The sequence below is a fragment of the Eretmochelys imbricata genome, chromosome 11 (assembly GCF_965152235.1).
Source record: "Eretmochelys imbricata isolate rEreImb1 chromosome 11, rEreImb1.hap1, whole genome shotgun sequence".
NCBI lineage: Eukaryota > Metazoa > Chordata > Testudines > Cheloniidae > Eretmochelys > Eretmochelys imbricata.
Window position 1 is genome coordinate 81,164,379 of NC_135582.1, and position 19,574 is coordinate 81,183,952.

The following is a 19,574-nucleotide window of genomic DNA, read 5'->3' on the forward strand; positions in this document are numbered from 1 at the left end:
TGCAACCTGTGTCAGCTCGAAAACTTGGCTCTCTCCCCAACAGAAGTTGGTCCAGTAAAAGATATTACCTCCTCCGCCTTGTGTCAGGAGTGAGGCCCTCAGCTGTGCCTGCTCAGTACCCCTGACACCCTAACGAGCCCGCCAGGCAGCCGGAAGGACTGGCGGAGGAAGCCAGCTGGCCACTTTTTAAATCTAGCAGCAGCAGTAGCTTGCTGGCTGCTCAACGCCCATGGACACTCTGCCTCCCTGGGCTTATCTCTCCAAGCCCTGCTCCTGCTTTGCTCCTCCACCGCTCCAGCCCAGATCCTGCCCTGCGCCCAGCCCTGTGCCCATCCTGTTCCAGCCTTGCTCCTGCCTCAGAGCCAGCCCAGCCCCTGCCTTCCCTGACACCTGGTAAACCGATTCTGACTCTCGGCTCTGACTCCTGACTCCGACTCTGCCTCCACCCTTGTCTCTGGCATTCAGCCTCCAACCATTAGGCCTGACCGCCTCTGACCTGGTCTGCTGACACCTTGTCTCTTGAATATCCTGGGACTGACATGGCTACAACAACACTGCACGTCTGAAAGGGCAAAACTCCTCTTCGATAGCCAGAGCACATGGGTGCTGAGAATGGCTGGAACTGCCAGTCTGGGAAAGAAGCAAAGGCCCAACCTGAGAGGTGCTAAACATTTGCACTGCCCACGGATGTCAGCAGGAAAGCCTGGCCCCCATAGGCAGTGGAAGTTGGGGGCTGTCATAAATGTAAAGGGAAGCGTAACAACCTTCCTGTACACAGTGCTAGAAAATCCCTCCTGGCCAGAGGCACAACATCCTCTTACCTGTGAAGGGTTAAGAAGCTCAGGTAACCTGGCTGGCACCTGACCAAAAGGACCAATAAGGGGACAAGATACTTTCAAATCTAGGGCGGGGGGGAGGCTTTTGTCTGTCTGTTCTGTGTGCTTGCCGGAGAGAGATCAAGAAAGCAAGCAATCCAACTCCATTAGAATTAGTAAGTACTAGCAAGGAAATGTGTTAGCTTACTTTTGTTTTGGCTTGTGATTTTCTCTGTGCTGAGAGGACGGTGTATTCCTGGTTTTCTTTTTGTAACTTTAAAGTTTTTGCCCAGAGGGAAATCCTCTGTGTTTTAAATCTGATTGCCCTGTGAGATTAGCTTCCCTTCTAATTTTACAGGGGAGCTTCTTTTACCTTTTTTCTTTCTAATAAAGTTCTATTTCTTTTAAGAGCCTGACTGATTTCTCTATTGTCCTAAGACCCAGGAGTTTGGGTCTGTGATCACTTTGTAACCAATTGGTTAGGATATTATTCTCAAGCCTCCCCAGGAAAGGGGGTGTAAAGGCTTGGGGGGATATATGGGGGAAATAGGAAGTCCAAGTGGTCCTTTCCCTGATTCTTTGTTAAATCACCTGGTGGTGGCAGTGTACCCTCCAAGGGCAAAAAGTTTGTGCCTTGGGGAAGTTTTAACCTAAGCTGGTAGAAATAAGCTTAGGGGGTCTTTCATGCGGGTCCCCACATCTGTACCCTAGAGTTCAGAGTGGGGAGGGAACTTTGACATGGGTACACAGCAGTTCTCCCCATTGGTGCCCACCTGGATAAGGTACAGTGGAACAGTGGTGAGGGAGAGCGTCAGCCGTTGTAAATTCTTATCGCTCGGTCAATGGAACAATGATAATTTACCCCAATTGAGGATCCTACCTCAAAATGTGTGAGCGCACAAGACTAACGTCGATAATAACAATAATCCCTAGCTCACATCTAGCATTTTTCACTGGGAGATCTGAAAATACTTTACAAAGGGAGGGGGGGTTCAGTATCATCACCCCGATTTTACAGGTGGGGAAACTGAGGCACAGAGCCGTGATGTGACCTGTCCAAGCCCACTCAGCAGGTCAGTGGCAAAGCCAGGAACAGAGCCCAGGTCTCCTGTGTCCCAGTCCTGTGCTCTGTTTGCTAGGCCACACTGCTCTGAAAAGAAGCCAGTGGACAAGATGTTACACATGTGACTAAGGAAGTAGAAAAAATGGTCTACTATTGTATGAGCTGCGAATCAGCATGTGATCATGTAACGGAAGACGTACAATGCACAGAGGGTAGGGTTAAAGCTGCAGTCCATTTATTATCATTACTATTACAGTAGTGCCTAGGAGCCCCAGCATTGGCCCACGCCCCCCCCCCCCGGTGCTAGGCGCTGTACAAACACACACCAAAGAGCCGACAATGTAAGTAATCGGAGCACAAAGCCGGGCACCCAGAGGAAGTGGCGATGAAAGAAGCCGTGTGTGAAAACAACACTCTCAACTGCCTTTTCATAAGATGGGAGCGTACCAAGCTCTGGGGCTGGAACCTTGTGTTGCTGTGGCAACAAGATGCTGTTCTCCGAAAATCCAATCCGCTGATCCAGACAGTCAGATCCCTAACTCAAGCCCAGAGTGTAGGCCGGTGCAGAGTGCAGCGGTGCCTGTTAGGCAGTGCTGCGGCTTGGCGGGAACACATGACTGCTGTCTCCTAGTGGCTGTGGTCTGCTGCGGCTGCTCGTGGCTCCTGGATTGAATGTAAGGTGATGGTTCTGAGCTATAAAGCCCTGCCGGCCCTGATGCTAGAGAGACGCCTTTCTCTCTGTGCCATGCAGCTACAGCACTGCTCAGCAGAGGGGCCCTCAGTTTAGAAGAGCGGGGGCTGTTGGTGACGAGTTCTCCCTGGGAGGGGCTGGACTAGCCTAGGGCAGCTGGCCTTCAAGGGGCCTCTGTGTGCACAGACTGCTGCAGAGAGAGGGGTTTGGTGAAGGCTGCTCTGGGGGAGGTGAGGAACAGGCGTTTAGTCTTCTGCTAACAGTTTTATTTCTGGTTTTGAACTTTAAAGTGCAATGGCCTGATGCCCCTTTTATACACCTCCAAATACACACATCAGAGCTACACACAAAAGTTATGCTAAAAATACTAACGCCGCAAACTCAAACACTCACAAGTTCGGAAATGCCAGAAACCAGGCTGCCCGTGGACCCTTAACAGAGCCCCCTGGTGCACACGCAGGATTGCACTGCCTTCAATGACATGATCACATGCTATTTTTTCCTCCAGACTCCTGCCTCTTTCGGCGCCCAGGGGAGCGCTAGACGGGGGAGAGACACCCACTCTGCCAGTGGGTTTCACAGATTTTTGCTGGCAGCAGAGGAAGGGTGAGACTCAGAGATCTCAGGCTCTGTGGGGTAGGGGATGGGGGGCGCTGCATATTCTCTAGAGGTCACAGACCCTTCTTCCCCCTCCCCTGAAACCTGTCCTTGTCCCAAGTCCTGCCTCTTCCCCACATCCCAATTCAATTCTCCTCCCCTAGCCAGTTCCAGTCTCCACTCCTCCGCTCTCCCTCTTCCAGCTCTTTGTGCAAGCTGTCTGGCTCTCCCGTCACTTCCCACCGTCACCCACATTCCACACACCGCTGGCTCCCCATCCCGCCTCAGTGCCCTTCCCCGCTCCGTGTCCCAGTCTCCTCCTCAAACGGCTGCTCGGCCCTGGGTGGAGCATGGTCAGTGCAGATAGGCATTACAATGCAGGGCAGGCTGCATGTGTGCAAACTGCGATTTTTCTGTGGCCAAATCAGGGTGGATTTTTAGAGGGATGGCAGAGGCACCTTCCAGACACAATGGCCGGGAACGCCACGTTTCCAGTGCCTTCTCCAAACACCGGAGCTCCTCATAAGAAAGGGGTCTGAATTTTTTAACATGGGCAAACTGGTGTATTTTTCCCTGACCATTTTCTCAGAAATGACTGAACTGTTGGGGGTGAAATGTAAAGTCAAACTGAAGAGCAGGCTGAGGACAACACCTGCCGTGGAAAATTTCAGCCCAAATGGTTGAAGTTTGGCAAACTTATAAGCAACTGAATCAGGGTCTTATAATGGGTCCTGCCGGTCCCACCTGTAATTAGCCCTGGGAGCTCCAGGGAGGAGGTGCAGCTGGAACCAGAGGGCAGCAGGAGCGAGCGGCGATTCCAGCTGCTGTTCTTCGAGAAGAGCGGGGCAGTGAGCTTGGCCTTGGGCCTTTCCAGCGCTGGCTGGGCAAAGGCAACCTCCACCAGCAGCAACGGAGCAAGGTCAGGGCGTGGCAAGCACACAAGCCGGCCCCCACTGGAGAACCGGAGCAAGGCTGCTCAGTGCCAAAGCCCCTGGAGCTGGATGGTCTCCTCAGCATCTCCCCATGGCACTGGGGACACTAGCTTGCTCCAGCCAGGAGCACTCCAGGGGAGGGGGTATGGGATGGCATCCTCGCTCAGCCCCAGCTCGGACGATGTGGGAGCCAAGCCACAGCCACGAGTCTCCCCTTTGGGGCAGCGGAGGTGATGTGGAACAAAGGGCTGTGACATGCGCACCGCAGGGCCTCTCCACACCCCTGGAGCTCAGGGAGTCTCACCCTGGATTCCCGTGGGAGCCTTTGAGAAGCGCCGGGGGAGGGGAGGTCATTGGGCCGTGCACCCTGGGGGCCATGCTGTAAGCTGCCGCAGATACTGGTCGGAGGAGCTGTCATCCAAGGACAAGCTACAAGCATTAACTCCAGCCCAAACGCCATCGCTTCGGCCCAGAGGCAATCAACACAAAGCAGCACCCAGGGCAGGTGAAAAGCAAACAAGCCAAGGCCTTGCACACAGTTTATCTCCACAAAGCAAGTCACGCAGCACAGAGAGAACCCAGCCCCTTACCTCTTTGTTATTGCCCTCGGAAAAGTTGGGGACACACTCCACCAGTTTGGACATTGTGCTGGTTTCGTTCCTCCCAGGGGAGTGCCTTGGCCCGGACCACACTGGGTGTTTGCTCTGACCTGTGTGGCTTCAGAAATGAAACTAGACGTGCAGGAGCCTAATACGGCCTAGCCAGTGACCTTTCCCAATCTCCAGGGTTTCTCATTAACTACCCAAAACTGCAGCCAATAGAAGGAGAGTTTCTTAATTAAACAAATGAGAGGAAACTTTTGGCAGGGAGGCCCATCTGGCCTCTAGTTACTGGCCTGAGTCTACTGTCCGTTATGCTGGTGTCACTCAGGAGTGACACCCCTGCACTCGCGGATCGTTTGTACCTGGAACGTTAATGGTCAAGTCTTGCTCTGTTATAACCTGGGCTTTAGTCTCTGTTGTCAGGCTCTTGTCTGATTCAGTTTCATTAAGAGCAGCCAATATTTATTTATCCATGTAACAGCAGTTCTAAAATACAAATAAAATACAAACATATGTTTTTGTTACAACAGAAGAAGACACAGATTATACCCCAATTGATAGGCTATCTTCTGACCCTCCACTTTTTTTTTTTGTTGATAAATCAACCATAGAAGATACTTTCTTCAGTTGCCCACAATTTATTCTGTGCTCATAATCCTAGACAGAGGTAAGCAAATCCTAGACATAGACACGCAAGGATTTAGTTATACATAGGAACAAAAAGAATCCTGACAACAGTATTGGTCCTTATTACATGGCAAAGGTAGAAAATTTTTTTTGCATTATTAATGATTAAAGGCCAGAAGTGTTTAGTAAATATTTCTGTTCTGTATTTGGGGGGAAAAGCAGATGATGTAATCTCATCCTATGATGACAACATTCTTTCCTTTCCACTATCATTTCCGGGAAATGTCACACAACAACTACTAAAGTTAGACATTTTTAGCACAGCAGGTCCAGATAATTTGCATCCAAGAGTTTGAAAAGAGCTGACTGAGGAGCTCGCTGGACCCTTAAATGTTGATTTTCAGTAAGTTTTGCAACACTAAGGAAGTTCTAGAAGACTGGAAGAAAGCCAATGTTGTGCCAATATTTAAAAAGGGTAAAAGGGTTGCCACCTTTGTAATTGCTGGCAACTGAACCCCCGAGGCCCCGCCCCCTGGCCCACTTCTTCCCCCCAAGACCCTCCCCTTGCTCTGCCTCTTCTCCCCAAGGCCCTGCCCCACCTCTTCTCTCCAGTCCTTGGCCCCTTCTCCATCTCTTCCCCCCCCCAAAGGGCTCCACCCCCATCACTCGCTCCTCTGCCCCCTCCCCCCTGTCGTTCATTAGATCATCTCAAGGACCCTGCCTACCCCGTAGTCCGAGTCTGCGATCATGAGACAGGACTCTCAAGAGTCGGCTGGGTCAGGATACCAGGGGTCAGAGGCAGGAGACAAACTGGAGATCAGAACCACCAGTCAGATGCCAGGCACCAAGCGGGGTCAGGATGCCAGGAAAATGAGCTGGGGGTGGGGGGCAGCAGGAATGGGTAGCAGAAAGCACAAGGCACACAGCCCAGAACAGGGCAGAGTCCAGTTGTCAGGCAACTTCCCGTTCCTGCTGCTCTGGGACTCGGCCAGTCGGACCTCAGGGGGCTGGAGCCTCCCAGGGATCCTGGGCCCAGCCTTGTCGAGGTTACGAGGACTCTGCCCCACAGGAGAGTGGAAGGGGGGCCCTCGAGGTCAGGCAGGCCTCTGGGTAAAAGAAGTGGGAGCGAGGCCTCAGATCCTTTCGCTAGCCCATTTCACCGGGGTAGTGTATAAGCCAGGAAAGTTCCCCACAATAGCGGGACCATTCCCCTGCTTACATAATTGGCATCATGGACAGACTCCTATCCATAAGGTCCACCCCATTGGTTTACTGGTTGAGTTCCTACCATGGCTGGAATTGAAGAACTACAGGCCCAGTTTGCTGAACTTCAGCGCAGATTATCAGACCAAGCTGAGGCATTACAAAAAACTAGAACCGAACAGAGAGAAGCCTTATCGCTGACTAAGGCAGTAATAGACCAACAGGCAGCAGAAGCTAAGAAACCCCCGATTATTTATGCCCTATGGGAGCAGAAGGTCACAGAGTTTGGTGACTTCCTGACTAGACCAGGAGACATTATGGTAGAGGAGTGGGTCAAGTCTGTGAAGGCAGCTCTGCGTGTGCTAAGAGTACCTGAAGAAGATCGTTTGGACTTCATAGAGGAGCACCTCAAGGGCCAGGCCAAGGCCACAGTAAAGTTCATGGCAATGAGAGACAAGAAAGATGTGGAAAAGGTATTTGTACTCCTCCTAGAAGTGTATGGAGACAAGGCACCTATTGGAACCCAGCTAAAGGAGTTCTTTGAGAGAAAGCAGGAGCCCGGTGAAACTGTCTGGGCATACAAGTATGATCTCCAGGAGAGAATGAGCAAAGTGGAGCGGTGAGACCCTTGACGAGTTCCAGACCCAGATGTGGTTCTGAAAGAGCAGTTGGTGCAGGGGCTCTGGGATGACTCCCTCCACTGTGAAATGGAAAGAAGGTTGAAGGAAGAGCCTGGTAAGAAGTTCCATGAACTCACGCAGGCTGCCATTATGTGGTCGGAAGAAAAGGAAGTTCCTGTGGAAGAGACGGTTAAGATTGGAACATCTAAGCGAAGGTGTCCAAAAACTGGCGGTCCAATAGGAAGAGATGCTGAAAGTGATGACTGAGTTGACGAAAGAAAAAAAATCCCATTAGTGTGCCAAAATCTCCAAGGGCACCGGGATCCCCCTGAAGGATGAGCAGGGAAGGTACATTTGTTACACTCGTGAAAGGCCAGGGCATACTAGACAAGAATGTCCACGCAGAAGGAGAACAGAGTCCCAGGCACTCGAAACCAGTGGGGCACCAGGAGCGAGTGGTCCATCTACAGTAGTAGGCCAAGCAGTGGCAGAAGGATTCCTAGGCCTGTCCTTTGTGGAAAATCACTCTGCATACAGTGTTGAGAGGAAAGCGGGCAGTGCCAGCATGTCTAGTGAAGTCTGCAAGCGAGCATTTGGAGACTGTCTAACTGGTGAAGTATGTACAGCAGGGGCGAAGACCAGATGTTTGTTAGATACCGGCTCAGAAGTCACCACCATTACTGAGTCGCATTTTCAAAAATATTTGAAGGACAAGGAGCTGACCATGCACAGCACATGGTTTGTACATCTAACAGCAGTTAATGGACTGGCAAGCCCAGTGGTGGGGTGCCTTGAAGCAGACATAGACTACATGGGTCAGTCACTGCCAGGGAAATGCAACTTCATCTTGAAAGACAAGGCCTCTGAAGGGAGCCATATGAGAGAAGGAGTACCAGGGATTCTAGGGATGAATATCATTAGTAATCTCGGGGGGAGGGATAGCTCAGTGGTTTGAGCATTGGCCTGCTAAACCCTGGGTTGTGAGTCCAATCCTTGAGGGGGCCATTTAGGGATCTGGGACAAAAAAAAATTGGGGATTGGTCCTGCTTTGAGCAGGGGGTTGGACTAGATGACCTCCTGAGGGCCCTTCCAACCCTGATATTCTACGGTTCTATGATGATCTGAAAGAGCTACTGTTGCCAGGAGAAGGAACCAGCACGAAGAACCGTCATGGGCAGTCTAAGAAGAACGCTGTGCTGAGTGGAGCACGGGCTCGAGCAGAGAGGCAGAATCGTTCCCTGGGCCCCGTGGGGCAGACTGGACACGTTAAAGTGGGCAGAAAACTGTTATTCCTCGTCGGAGAGGGAAGATCCTTGACGAACACTGCTGGGTACCAGGAAATACCAATAGACAGCAAGCTCTTGTAGAGCCTACATCTGGGGTGAACCTACCTAATGGGCTCCAGCCAGCCAATGTACTGACTAATGCCCTCAAAGGAAGAGTACCAGTGAGTCTTCTAAACTCGAGTGCAAAGGCTACGGAGTTGCATCCTGGACACAGAACTGCAGAGGTTCACCGGCCTGAGGAGGTGGTTCCTCAGGTGAAGGTAACATTTGAAGAGAATGGCAATGAGCTGTGGGTGACAAGAAGGGAGAAGGGAGGACAAGTTACCTTTCCTCGAGAAAGATGTGGTGGGAGACTGCCAGCGCCAGTTCAAGCAACTCTCAAAGGGCTGATTCCTCACAGGTGGCTAACTTAAGGGCTTTGCCTCAGAAGCATCAAGAAGTCTTTTCTAAGGATGAGGTGACCAATTTCAATGTCTGGGTCAAAGGTGTCCATGACAGGCCAAAGACAGCCAGTGAAGTTGCTCTCAGTACAACTAAAGACACAGCCCAAAGTAGGAAAAGGACTTACGATCGCAAGTCCAGTGGGGCTCTCATCAGACTCGGTGACTGTGTACCAGTTCGTAGCCATAGACACAGGAGACATCATAAAATACAGGACAAGTGAGAGTCAAATCCCCACACTGTGGTCACCAACAACAATCCCGAACTGCTGGTTTACACTATCCAGCCTGAGCGAGGGGGTCCTGAGAGAATAGTACATAGGGACCAGCTCAAACGTTGGACTTTTAGTCTGACCAGGGCTCGTAGGAGGCATAAGCAGCATTTCCTGAGGAGACTGAAACCAATGGGGCAAACCCAAACCCTGATGAAAATGGCCAGATCCCTCACATTGACCTGGTGTTACCCAGGGACAGGGCAATAGAAAATATGGGTAATGAACCATCAGTCTGAAGAAGGTCCTGAAGAGAACTACTAAGGTTATATTGCCTGTTAAACTTAGAAATGACGATGTTATTTGTTCTATGTAGTGTTTTAATGAATATTATTATGTATAGTATGAAGAATTAGACACAGAATGTTAAATGTTCTTTTCTTAATTGTTAGTGTTTTTTATATGACATGATGTGGGCATATGGTGTTACTATGGGGCCCAGATGTACTGATGTGAATACTGTCACTGTGGCAGAATTTCAGCAAGGGGGAAATGTAAGGGGACTGTTGGCCCCTTACTAGCATTCAGTGGGGCTGTTTTGGTTGGGTACCTCCCAGTACCAAAAGAAAGGGGAAGGGTTGATGGGAAGTCAGGACCCTGCAACTGACAGTCCCCAGGGGGAATGGGGAGAGACCAGTGTTTCAGCTCAGCCTGATTGAAAGGGCGGGCAGGCCAATGATGGAGTCAGGAGGCCAGGGGTGTCCCATCCTCCGTGAGCTGGAATTGCCAGGGTCCGACAGAGTGGGGCCAAGCTAAGGAGAGAGCAGGGCTGGGGCCCGAGCTGAGCTGGGGAGCAGGGCCGGGCCAGCCAGAGAGAACAACCAGAGAAGCAGCCCAGGAAGCAGGTCCATCCTGGGAGCAGAGCCACAGAAGCAGCCCAGAGAGCAGACCTGTGCTGGGAGGAGTCCAGAGCTGGGTGCAGGGAGCAGCTGGGGAGAGCGAGGGAGGACCCTGGGCAGTGGGCCCAGTGCAGGGAGACACCCCCCCCCCCAGCCAATAGACCCTGCAGGCCAGACTTGGGTGTGGATCGTAACCCTGACAGGGTGGGCTGATGCTGGGAAGAAGGGTCCCGCCACCTAGAGCCTGAGGGCGTGTGGCCACCGCCAGAGCGAGTGTCCGACCCGCAGCATCCCTGCAGCACAGCCAGGGCCGGAGAAGGGGCCTGGGACGTGGGAGGAGCAGACTGTGAACTGCCTGGACGTTCCCAAGCTGGCTGGCTGTGGGGTCCCCGGGCCACAGAGCAGGGTGACGGGTTTTCCTTTCACCTTTCCCATTCTTTCCCTATATTTTAAAAATCGGTTGCTGTTTAATAAATCGAATTTGCTTTGAACCACATGTGATGGTCAGTGGGCCAGGGAAGTGCCCAGCGCAGAGAGAGCACTCTGGAGTGGGGACACCCTGGCCCCTGCCCTAAGTGACCCTGACAAGGTTGGGGGTCAAGCCCCCCAGGAATCCTGGGCCCAGCCTTGTCAGGGTTACGAGGACTCTGCCAGACAGGAGAGTGGAAGGGGAGTCCTCAAGGGCAGGGAGGCCTCTGGGTAAAGGAAGTGGGAGCGAGGACTCAGATCCTTTTGCTAGCCCACTTCACCGGGGTCGTGCAGAAGCCAGGACAGTTCCCCACAATAACCGGACCATTCCCCCGCTTACAGTATCAATGATTGTGGGGCAGGTCTCTGGCCTGTGCTGTACAGGAGGTCAGACGAAATCAGGGGTGAGAAACTACGGCCCGCGGGCTGGATCCGGCCTGCGAGCTCCTGCTGGGGAGCAGGGTCAGGGGCTTGTCCCGCTCCAGCGCTCCAGCCAGGGCGCTGGGTTGGGGGCTGCACCATGCGGCTCGGCCCCACTGCAGCGTTCTACTGGGGCGGTGGGTTGGGGGCTACTCCACGTGGCTCCCAGAAGCCGAGCATGGCCCCGCTCCGGCTCCCACGTGCTCCAGTGGCCCTCTCCGGCGCTCCGTAGGAGCTGGAGAAGAGACATGCCACTGCTTCCGGGAGCCACATGAGGTAAGCGCCGCTCGGAGCCTGCACCCCTGAGCCTCTCCCCAACCCCCTGCCCCAGCCCTGATCCCCTTCCCGCTCTCCAAACCCCTCGATCCCAGTCCGGAGCACCCTCAGGCCAAAAAGTTTGCCCACCCGTGGCCTAGATGGTCACAATGGTCCCTTCTGGCCATGGAATTGATGAATGCCTCTATGAATCTCAGCACCCTCTCTCCAGGCCCCAGCAACACAGTGCTGGTGTCTCTCCCCAGAAGCGGAGGACTCTTCCCAAGGAAACAGAGCATACTGGACCCTATTAATGCTGACTCCTCTGCAGAAGATAAGAAGCATATCTGTAAATGGCCCAGGCTTCCCCTCCTCCCCCACTTATCTATGGGGTAAGCCTTATTCAGACCAATGGGATTGCTCACATGAACAAAGGCTACTCATGTGAGAAAGGGATCAGGGCTGACTGCACCAGTTGTCCAAGAGCAAACACGCTAATCGTTAAATGTTACCTAATCCTGGCTAAATCTTTAACAGGGCTCAGGCCAGAGGCGGATTTACCATGAAACAAACAGTGCGGTGGCATGGGGCGCCCAACGACAGGGGCCCCAAAATGCAGGACAAATCTCATCTGACAACCTGCCCCCAAGTCCCAGCCGGTGGCGCAGCAGGGCTCAGGCAGGCTGCCTGCATGCCTTGGCCGGTGGGCCCATGCTGCTCCCAGAAGTGACCGGCTGCTGGCACGCCTCTGCGTGCCCCTGGCAGGGGGAAGGCGGCTCTGCATGCTGCCTCCACCCTGGGCAGTGCACGGAGACCCGCTGCCCCCCCCCAAGGGGCTCAGGCAGCCCCTTGCCCGTGCTGTCTCCCCTCCCTCTGAGGGGTGTGCCGGTCACTTTGGGAGCCACACCGCCCAAGGTAAGTGCCACCCCCCCAGCCCCTCCCACACCCCAACCCCCTGCCCCAGCCCAGAGCCTGCATCCTGCACCCAAACTTCCTCCCAGAGCCCGACCCCCGCACCCGTCCTGCTCCCTAACTCCCTACCCCAGCCCAAAGCCTGCACCCCTCACCCTCTCCCACACCCCAACCCCCTGCCCCAGCCCTGAGCCTGCACCCCACACCCCCTCCTGCCCCCCAACCCCCTGCCCCAATCAAGGTACCTCACTTTATTTTCATTTACTTCCTATTACTTATAATATAGGAGGAGGATGAAGAAGAAAAGAATGGAAAATGGGGGGGAGATAAGAGAAAATGTCCTCTTTCTTGGCTGGGTCCCGAGGTGGGGCCCCGGAAGTGAAGCTGCGCACAGGGCCCCACTAACTCTGAGTCCGCCACGGCCTCAGGCTGCTCAAATTAACAATGAGTTACACATGCAGGAGCCGATGGCCGCTGCCTGGCAATGCAACGAGCCGTAACACATAGTAGCCCTTTGAGCCGGTTTCTGGCCCCCCCAGGAAACAATGAAATGAGCTTCCCAACCTAGAGGGAAAAGATCACAGCGCTAAAGCCAAAGGCAACCCTGTGACGCTTTGCGTGTGTGTCCCTCTCTCTCCCTGTAACCCTGGGTGTGTACTTGTACATCTTCCTCTGTGTGTGCGTGTCTGTGTCTCTCTCTGTGACCCTGTGTGTGTCCCCCTCTCCCTGTGACCCTGTGTTTGTGCGTATGTGTCTCTCTCCCTGAGACCTTTTCTATGTGTGTCCCTCTCGCTCCCTGCGACCCTGGGTGTGTCCATCTCTCTCCCTGTGACTTTTTCTGTGCATGTCTCTCTCTTCCAGTGACACTGTGTGTGCGTGTCCCTCTCTCTCTGACCCTGTGTGTGCGTCTCCCTCCCTCTCTGTAATTGTAACCTTTTCTGTACGTGTCCTTCTTGCTCCCTGTGACCGTGGGTGTGCGTGTCCATCTGTCTCCCTGGAGCCCTCTGGTTTGTGTGTCCCTCTCTCTCCCTGTAACTCTGTGTGTGTGTGTCTGTGTGTCCCTCTCGCTCCCTGTGACCCTGGGTGTGGGTGTCCCTCTCTTCCTGTGATCCTGCGTATGCATGTGTCCCTCTCACTTTGTGTACCCCGCTCTGTCTCCCTTTGTGTGCACGCATCCCTCTCTCTCTGTAACCGTGCTCTCGTGTTCCTCTCGCTCCACGTAAACCTTCATGTTTGCGTCTCGCTGTGTTTTTGGTGTATAAACAATGTTAGTGCATGAAGACCCAGGCCCGACAGGCCCAACTTTGCTCTGGTACCCGTCAGACTGGCTGGCTGTTTCCATCAGACAGGTTCGGGGTACAGGGCGTTTCCTTTCCTTGCCCGGCGTCTGTTACAGCGTCTCCTACCGCCTGCAGGCTGAGCAGAGCCAGGACACACTGGCGCTTGCATGTGGACACTCCAGTACCGCACGGCAATGCTCGATGCTTTCACGTGTGGTGGGCGCTTGACTCACCCTTGACTAGCCACATGGCTACAGGCCAGATCCTGCCACAGCTGGCATAAGCCAGTTTCACTCCACGCCTTTAATGGGGGCAGGCTGGTTTGCACCAGCCGAGGATCTGGGCCATATGTCTCAGCCTGCTGCTGGCCCTACAGGTGGCCCTGGGCTAAGGGACGGGCAGCGGGAGGTGAATGGGAATGGATGGAGGCTAGAGCATTGGTAGGAATCTGCCTGGTGGTGGCACACAGCATCTTCCGTGAGCCGTGCCGGGGACGTCTGCACCTCCTCCAGCAGGCGACGCTGCTCCCCGCCGGAGCCGCTCTGGCTGGAGCCGGCTGGGGGAATCCAGGCAGTCCTCTCGCCAGGGCTGATTGAAACCGCCGTGGTCACAGCGCCCAACGGCTCCCTGCGCGCCGGCCACTTTTGCTCGTGGAGGCTCTGGCAGGGCCACGACCTGCTGATTAGACCCAAGCCCCTCCCCACCTCTCCAGGGGGGCTTTTGGAAGGGCCCCTATTCCCAGGGCTGGGGGGTGCATTTAGGGTTTGTTTGCACCCAGGGCATTGCCAGGGCTGTTAACTGAATGAGAAATGGAGCAGCAGCAGAGATACACAGGGCCCTGGCCAGCGACCACCAAGCCTGGGTTGCTGCCCTCCTAGGGCGGCCCCAGGACTAAATACACGTCGGGGGGTAGCTCGCCCTGCACAGCCTCACCTGACTCTTCAGGCGGGGGTTTGCTTCCGAATTCTCCACCCAGCCGCCCTCTGCCGTGGGCTCCTCCTCCTGCTGCAGGGGGGAGACAGCGCAGCCGGCTGCCCAGCTGTTACGCCCCCGCTGGGCCGGAGGCGCCTGTCTCACGGCAGTCTGGGAGCCCCTCCAGGAGACGAGCCTGGGGAGTGCCACGGCCAGCTCCCACCTGACGAACTCACCCCTTCGCTCCGCTCTGCACAGTGGGGACTGCTGCTTCCCTTGTGTCTGTACAGCGCCTAGGGCAGGCCCCAGGCCGCGAGCGAGGGTCCTGCAGCGGGGGCCACAGGGCTGTGCTCGCTGAACCATCTCGCTCGGACACCGGGGCAGCCCAGGGGCGCCTGACACGTCAGGAGACGGACTATAAATATGGGGTCAGCTTTTCTAACAAGCCTTATGATTGGGGAGGGGGGGCAATCTCATGGGAGGTTTCAGGGGGCAGGGGGACGACTCATGATTTTAGATGTTTCCGGGTTGGCAGCGTGGTCAGTGCCCAAACACTGTTCAGCTGGCAAAGTGGGGAGGGGACGTCCCTGTGTCCCCGCCTGCCCCAGAGCACACTCCCCACAGTCATAGATGCACTGGAGGTCCAGTCCAGTCCCCTGCACTCATGGCAGGACTCTATTAATAACAGACCATCCCTGTTTGACAGGTGTTTGTCTAACCTGCTCTTATCAATTTCCAAAGAGGGAGGTTCTACCACCTCCCTGGGCAATTTACTCCAGGGCATAACCACCCTGACGGTTAGGGAGCATTCAAGGGCTATCGAGCAGCAACGGAACGAGATCATTCATGCTGCCCGAGCCCGCCGAGCGTGGGAGCACAGGACTGGCTCACGGCGCGATCCCACACCTCGTACCAGATACTCCATGGGACAGGAACTCTCCCAGGGCCAGCGCTCCCCCGCGCAGGCCGTCAGCCCAGCCAAGCAATGAGTGCGTTTGTCAGACAGCTGAACGAGATTTCACACCCCGCTGTTGCCTCAAGGTAAAAACTATGATAAAAATACCTCCGTGCTCAGCCGAACCCCTGGCAGCCTGGGCCTGCAGGAGCTTCTCCTCCGTGTGTCTCAAGGAGAGCGAGCAATGCTGCCCCCCGGCACGATGCGCCATTAGCCACTACCCCGCTCCCTTGAGGGATACTTAGGTGGGAGACGGCCTGACCTACAGTGTGGCCTCATGGACAGCGTACTGGCCAGGGACTCTGGCAACCTGGGATCTGCTCCCAGCTGGCCCACGGGGTGACCTAGGACAAGTCATGTGGCCTCAGTTTCCCCAGCTGCACAGCACAGATAGTGACACTGCCCTCCTGTGTAGGGCGTTTGGAGAGCGACTGAAGATCAGAGCTATTCGTAGGATAGTACTTGGCCTTAGGTGGGGGAGAGGGGGTTTGCAGAGCACCAGTATGACTGCGGTACCTGCCTTTTCACGGGGAGACCAGCTGCACCCCGGGCCCCACGGCAGCGCGTGTGCACAAGGCCTTGCCAGGCTCGTTATACAGAGCTCGGGAACAGGCCCTGCAGCGCAGCCGGGGAGGCAGCTCCCAGCACCGAGCGACACTGCTGCAGGCAACGAGGCGGAAATCGAGAGCACCGCAGGGAGGGAGAAGGAAGCCCCCTTTGCTAAGTGTCCCCTCTGATACGCTGGAGCTGGGGAGGGGCAACGCTGCAGGGGACAGCGAGGCCACGAGCTGGAGGAGACACACCCGAGCTAGGGCACCACAGCCGTGTGAACAGGGGGAAGGGCGGGCGCCTTGGGTACATTGCTACGGTCTCAGCAGGATTGTACTCAGAGCACCCAGCCCCTCCCGCTGCTCTCACTGGGGCAGATAAGCTCTGCCTCCAGCATAGGGGTTTCCACACTGTGAGCCACAGAACAGCTCCTAGCTATCCCCTCCCTGCACCCTGAGCTACCCCCGGCCTGCACACAGCCCCTAGCTACTCCCTCCCTGCACCCTGAGCTACCCCCGGCCTGCACACAGCCCCTAGCTACTCCCTCCCTGCACCCTGAGCTACGCCCGGCCTGCACACAGCCCCTAGCTACTCCCTCCCTGCGCCCTGAGCTACGCCCGGCCTGCACACAGCCCCTAGCTACTCCCTCCCTGCACCCTGAGCTACCCCCGGCCTGCACACAGCCCCTAGCTACTCCCTCCCTGCACCCTGAGCTACCCCCGGCCTGCACACAGCCCCTAGCTACTCCCTCCCTGCACCCTGAGCTACCCCCGGCCTGCACACAGCCCCTAGCTACTCCCTCCCTGCACCCTGAGCTACGCCCGGCCTGCACACAGCCCCTAGCTACTCCCTCCCTGCACCCTGAGCTACGCCCGGCCTGCACAAAGCCCCTAGCTACTCCCTCCCTGCACCCTGAGCTACGCCCGGCCTGCACACATCCCCTAGCTACTCCCTCCCTGCGCCCTGAGCTACGCCCGGCCTGCACTCATCCCCTAGCTACTCCCTTCCTGCGCCCTGAGCTACGCCCGGCCTGCACACAGCCCCTACCTACTCCCTTCCTACGCCCTGAGCTACCCCTGGCCTGCACTCATCCCCTAGCTACTCCCTCCCTGCACCCTGAGCTACCCCCGGCCTGCACACATCCCCTAGCTACTCCCTTCCTGCACCCTGAGCTACGCCCGGCTTGCACTCATCCCCTACCTACTCCCTTCCTACGCCCTGAGCTACCCCCGGCCTGCACTCATCCCCTAGCTATCCCCTCCCTGCACCCTGAGCTACCCCCGGCCTGCACTCATCCCCTAGCTATCCCCTCCCTGCACCCTGAGCTACGCCTGGCCTGCACTCATCCCCTAGCTATCCCCTCCCTGCACCGTGAGCTACGCCCGGCCTGCACACAGCCCCTAGCTACTCCCTTCCTGCGCCCTGAGCTACCCCCGGCCTGCACACAGCCCCTAGCTACTCCCTCCCTGCACCCTGAGCTACGCCCGGCCTGCACACAGCCCCTACCTACTCCCTTCCTGCGCCCTGAGCTACGCCCGGCCTGCACTCATCCCCTAGCTACTCCCTTCCTGCGCCCTGAGCTACCCCCGGCCTGCACTCATCCCCTAGCTACCTCCTCCCTGCACCCTGAGCTACGCCCGGCCTGCACTCATCCCCTAGCTACTCCCTTCCTGCGCCCTGAGCTACGCCCGGCCTGCACTCATCCCCTAGCTACTCCCTTCCTGCGCCCTGAGCTACCCCCGGCCTGCACTCATCCCCTAGCTACTCCCTTCCTGCGCCCTGAGCTACGCCCGGCCTGCACTCATCCCCTAGCTACTCCCTCCCTGCACCCTGAGCTACCCCCGGCCTGCACACATCCCCTAGCTACTCCCTTCCTGCGCCCTGAGCTACCCCCGGCCTGCACTCATCCCCTAGCTATCCCCTCCCTGCACCCTGAGCTACGCCTGGCCTGCACACAGCCCCTAGCTACTCCCTCCCTGCACCCTGAGCTACCCCCGGCCTGCACACATCCCCTAGCTACTCCCTTCCTGCGCCCTGAGCTACCCCCGGCCTGCACTCATCCCCTAGCTATCCCCTCCCTGCACCCTGAGCTACGCCTGGCCTGCACACAGCCCCTAGCTATCCCCTCCCTGCACCCTGAGCTACGCCTGGCCTGCACACAGCCCCTAGCTATCCCCTCCCTGCACCCTGAGCTACGCCTGGCCTGCACTCATCCCCTAGCTATCCCCTCCCTGCACCCTGAGCTACGCCCGGCCTGCACTCATCCCCTAGCTACTCCCTTCCTGCGCCCTGAGCTACCCCCGGCCTGCACTCATCCCCTAGCTATCCCCTCCCTGCACCCTGAGCTACGCCTGGCCTGCACACAGCCCCTAGCTACTCCCTTCCTGCGCCCTGAGCTACGCCCGGCCTGCACTCATCCCCTAGCTACTCCCTTCCTGCGCCCTGAGCTACCCCCGGCCTGCACTCATCCCCTAGCTACTCCCTTCCTGCGCCCTGAGCTACGCCCGGCCTGCACTCATCCCCTAGCTACTCCCTCCCTGCACCCTGAGCTACCCCCGGCCTGCACACAGCCCCTAGCTACTCCCTCCCTGCACCCTGAGCTATGCCCGGCCTGCACACATCCCCTAGCTACTCCCTCCCTGCACCCTGAGCTACCCCCGGCCTGCACACAGCCCCTAGCTACTCCCTCCCTGCACCCTGAGCTATGCCCGGCCTGCACTCATCCCCTAGCTACTCCCTCCCTGCACCCTGAGCTACCCCCGGCCTGCACACAGCCCCTAGCTACTCCCTCCCTGCACCCTGAGCTATGCCCGGCCTGCACTCATCCCCTAGCTACTCCCTCCCTGCACCCTGAGCTACCCCCGGCCTGCACACAGCCCCTAGCTACTCCCTCCCTGCACCCTGAGCTATGCCCGGCCTGCACACATCCCCTAGCTACTCCCTCCCTGCACCCTGAGCTACCCCCGGCCTGCACACAGCCCCTAGCTACTCCCTCCTTGCACCCTGAGCTATGCCCGGCCTGCACTCATCCCCTAGCTACTCCCTCCCTGCACCCTGAGCTACCCCCGGCCTGCACTCATCCCCTAGCTACTCCCTCCCTGCACCGTAAGCTGGCTGAAAGGCTGAAAATTGAAGATGAAGGTTGAGTCTTGCTAACATATGTCCCCAGCTGGAAAAAAAGTGCAAGGAGAAGCATCAGGAAGACTCCTGTGCCATCAGGAAGACTCCTGGTCTGTAAGTTATCTGATGAGGTTCAATAAGGATAAGTGCAGGGTCCTGCACTTAGGACGGAAGAACCCAATGCACCGCTACAGACTAGGGACCGAATGGCTAGGCAGCAGTTCTGCGGAAAAGGACCTAGGGGTGACAGTGGACGAGAAGCTGGATATGAGTCAGCAGTGTGCCCTTGTTGCCAAGAAGGCCAATGGCATTTTGGGATGTATAAGTAGGGGCATAGCGAGCAGATCGAGGGACGTGATCGTTCCCCTCTATTCGACATTGGTGAGGCCTCATCTGGAGTACTGTGTCCAGTTTTGGGCCCCACACTACAAGAAGGATGTGGATAAATTGGAGAGAGTCCAGCGGAGGGCAACAAAAATGATTAGGGGATTGGAACACATGACTTACGAGGAGAGGCTGAGGGGACTGGGATTGTTTAGTCTGCAGAAGAGAAGAATGAGGGGGGATTTGATAGCTGCTTTCAACTACCCGAGAGGTAGTTCCAGAGAGGATGGTTTTAGACTGTTCTCAGTAGTAGAAGAAGACACGACAAGGAGTAATGGTCTCAAGTTGCAGTGCGGGAGGTTTAGGTTGGCTTTAGGAAAAACTTTTTCACT

At 56.2% G+C, this 19,574-nt stretch overlaps 1 protein-coding gene across 1 annotated transcript in view; it reads right to left on the reverse strand.

Moving 5' to 3' along the window:
• Window positions 1–4,742, reverse strand: part of FTCD (formimidoyltransferase cyclodeaminase) — a 48,688-nt gene extending 43,946 nt beyond the window's left edge. The window contains exon 1 of the mRNA XM_077830135.1: window positions 4,689–4,742. Within this exon, the coding sequence (XP_077686261.1) occupies window positions 4,689–4,742 (54 nt within the window). The remainder of the gene's footprint in view (window positions 1–4,688) is intronic.
• Window positions 4,743–19,574: the final 14,832 nt, after the last annotated feature.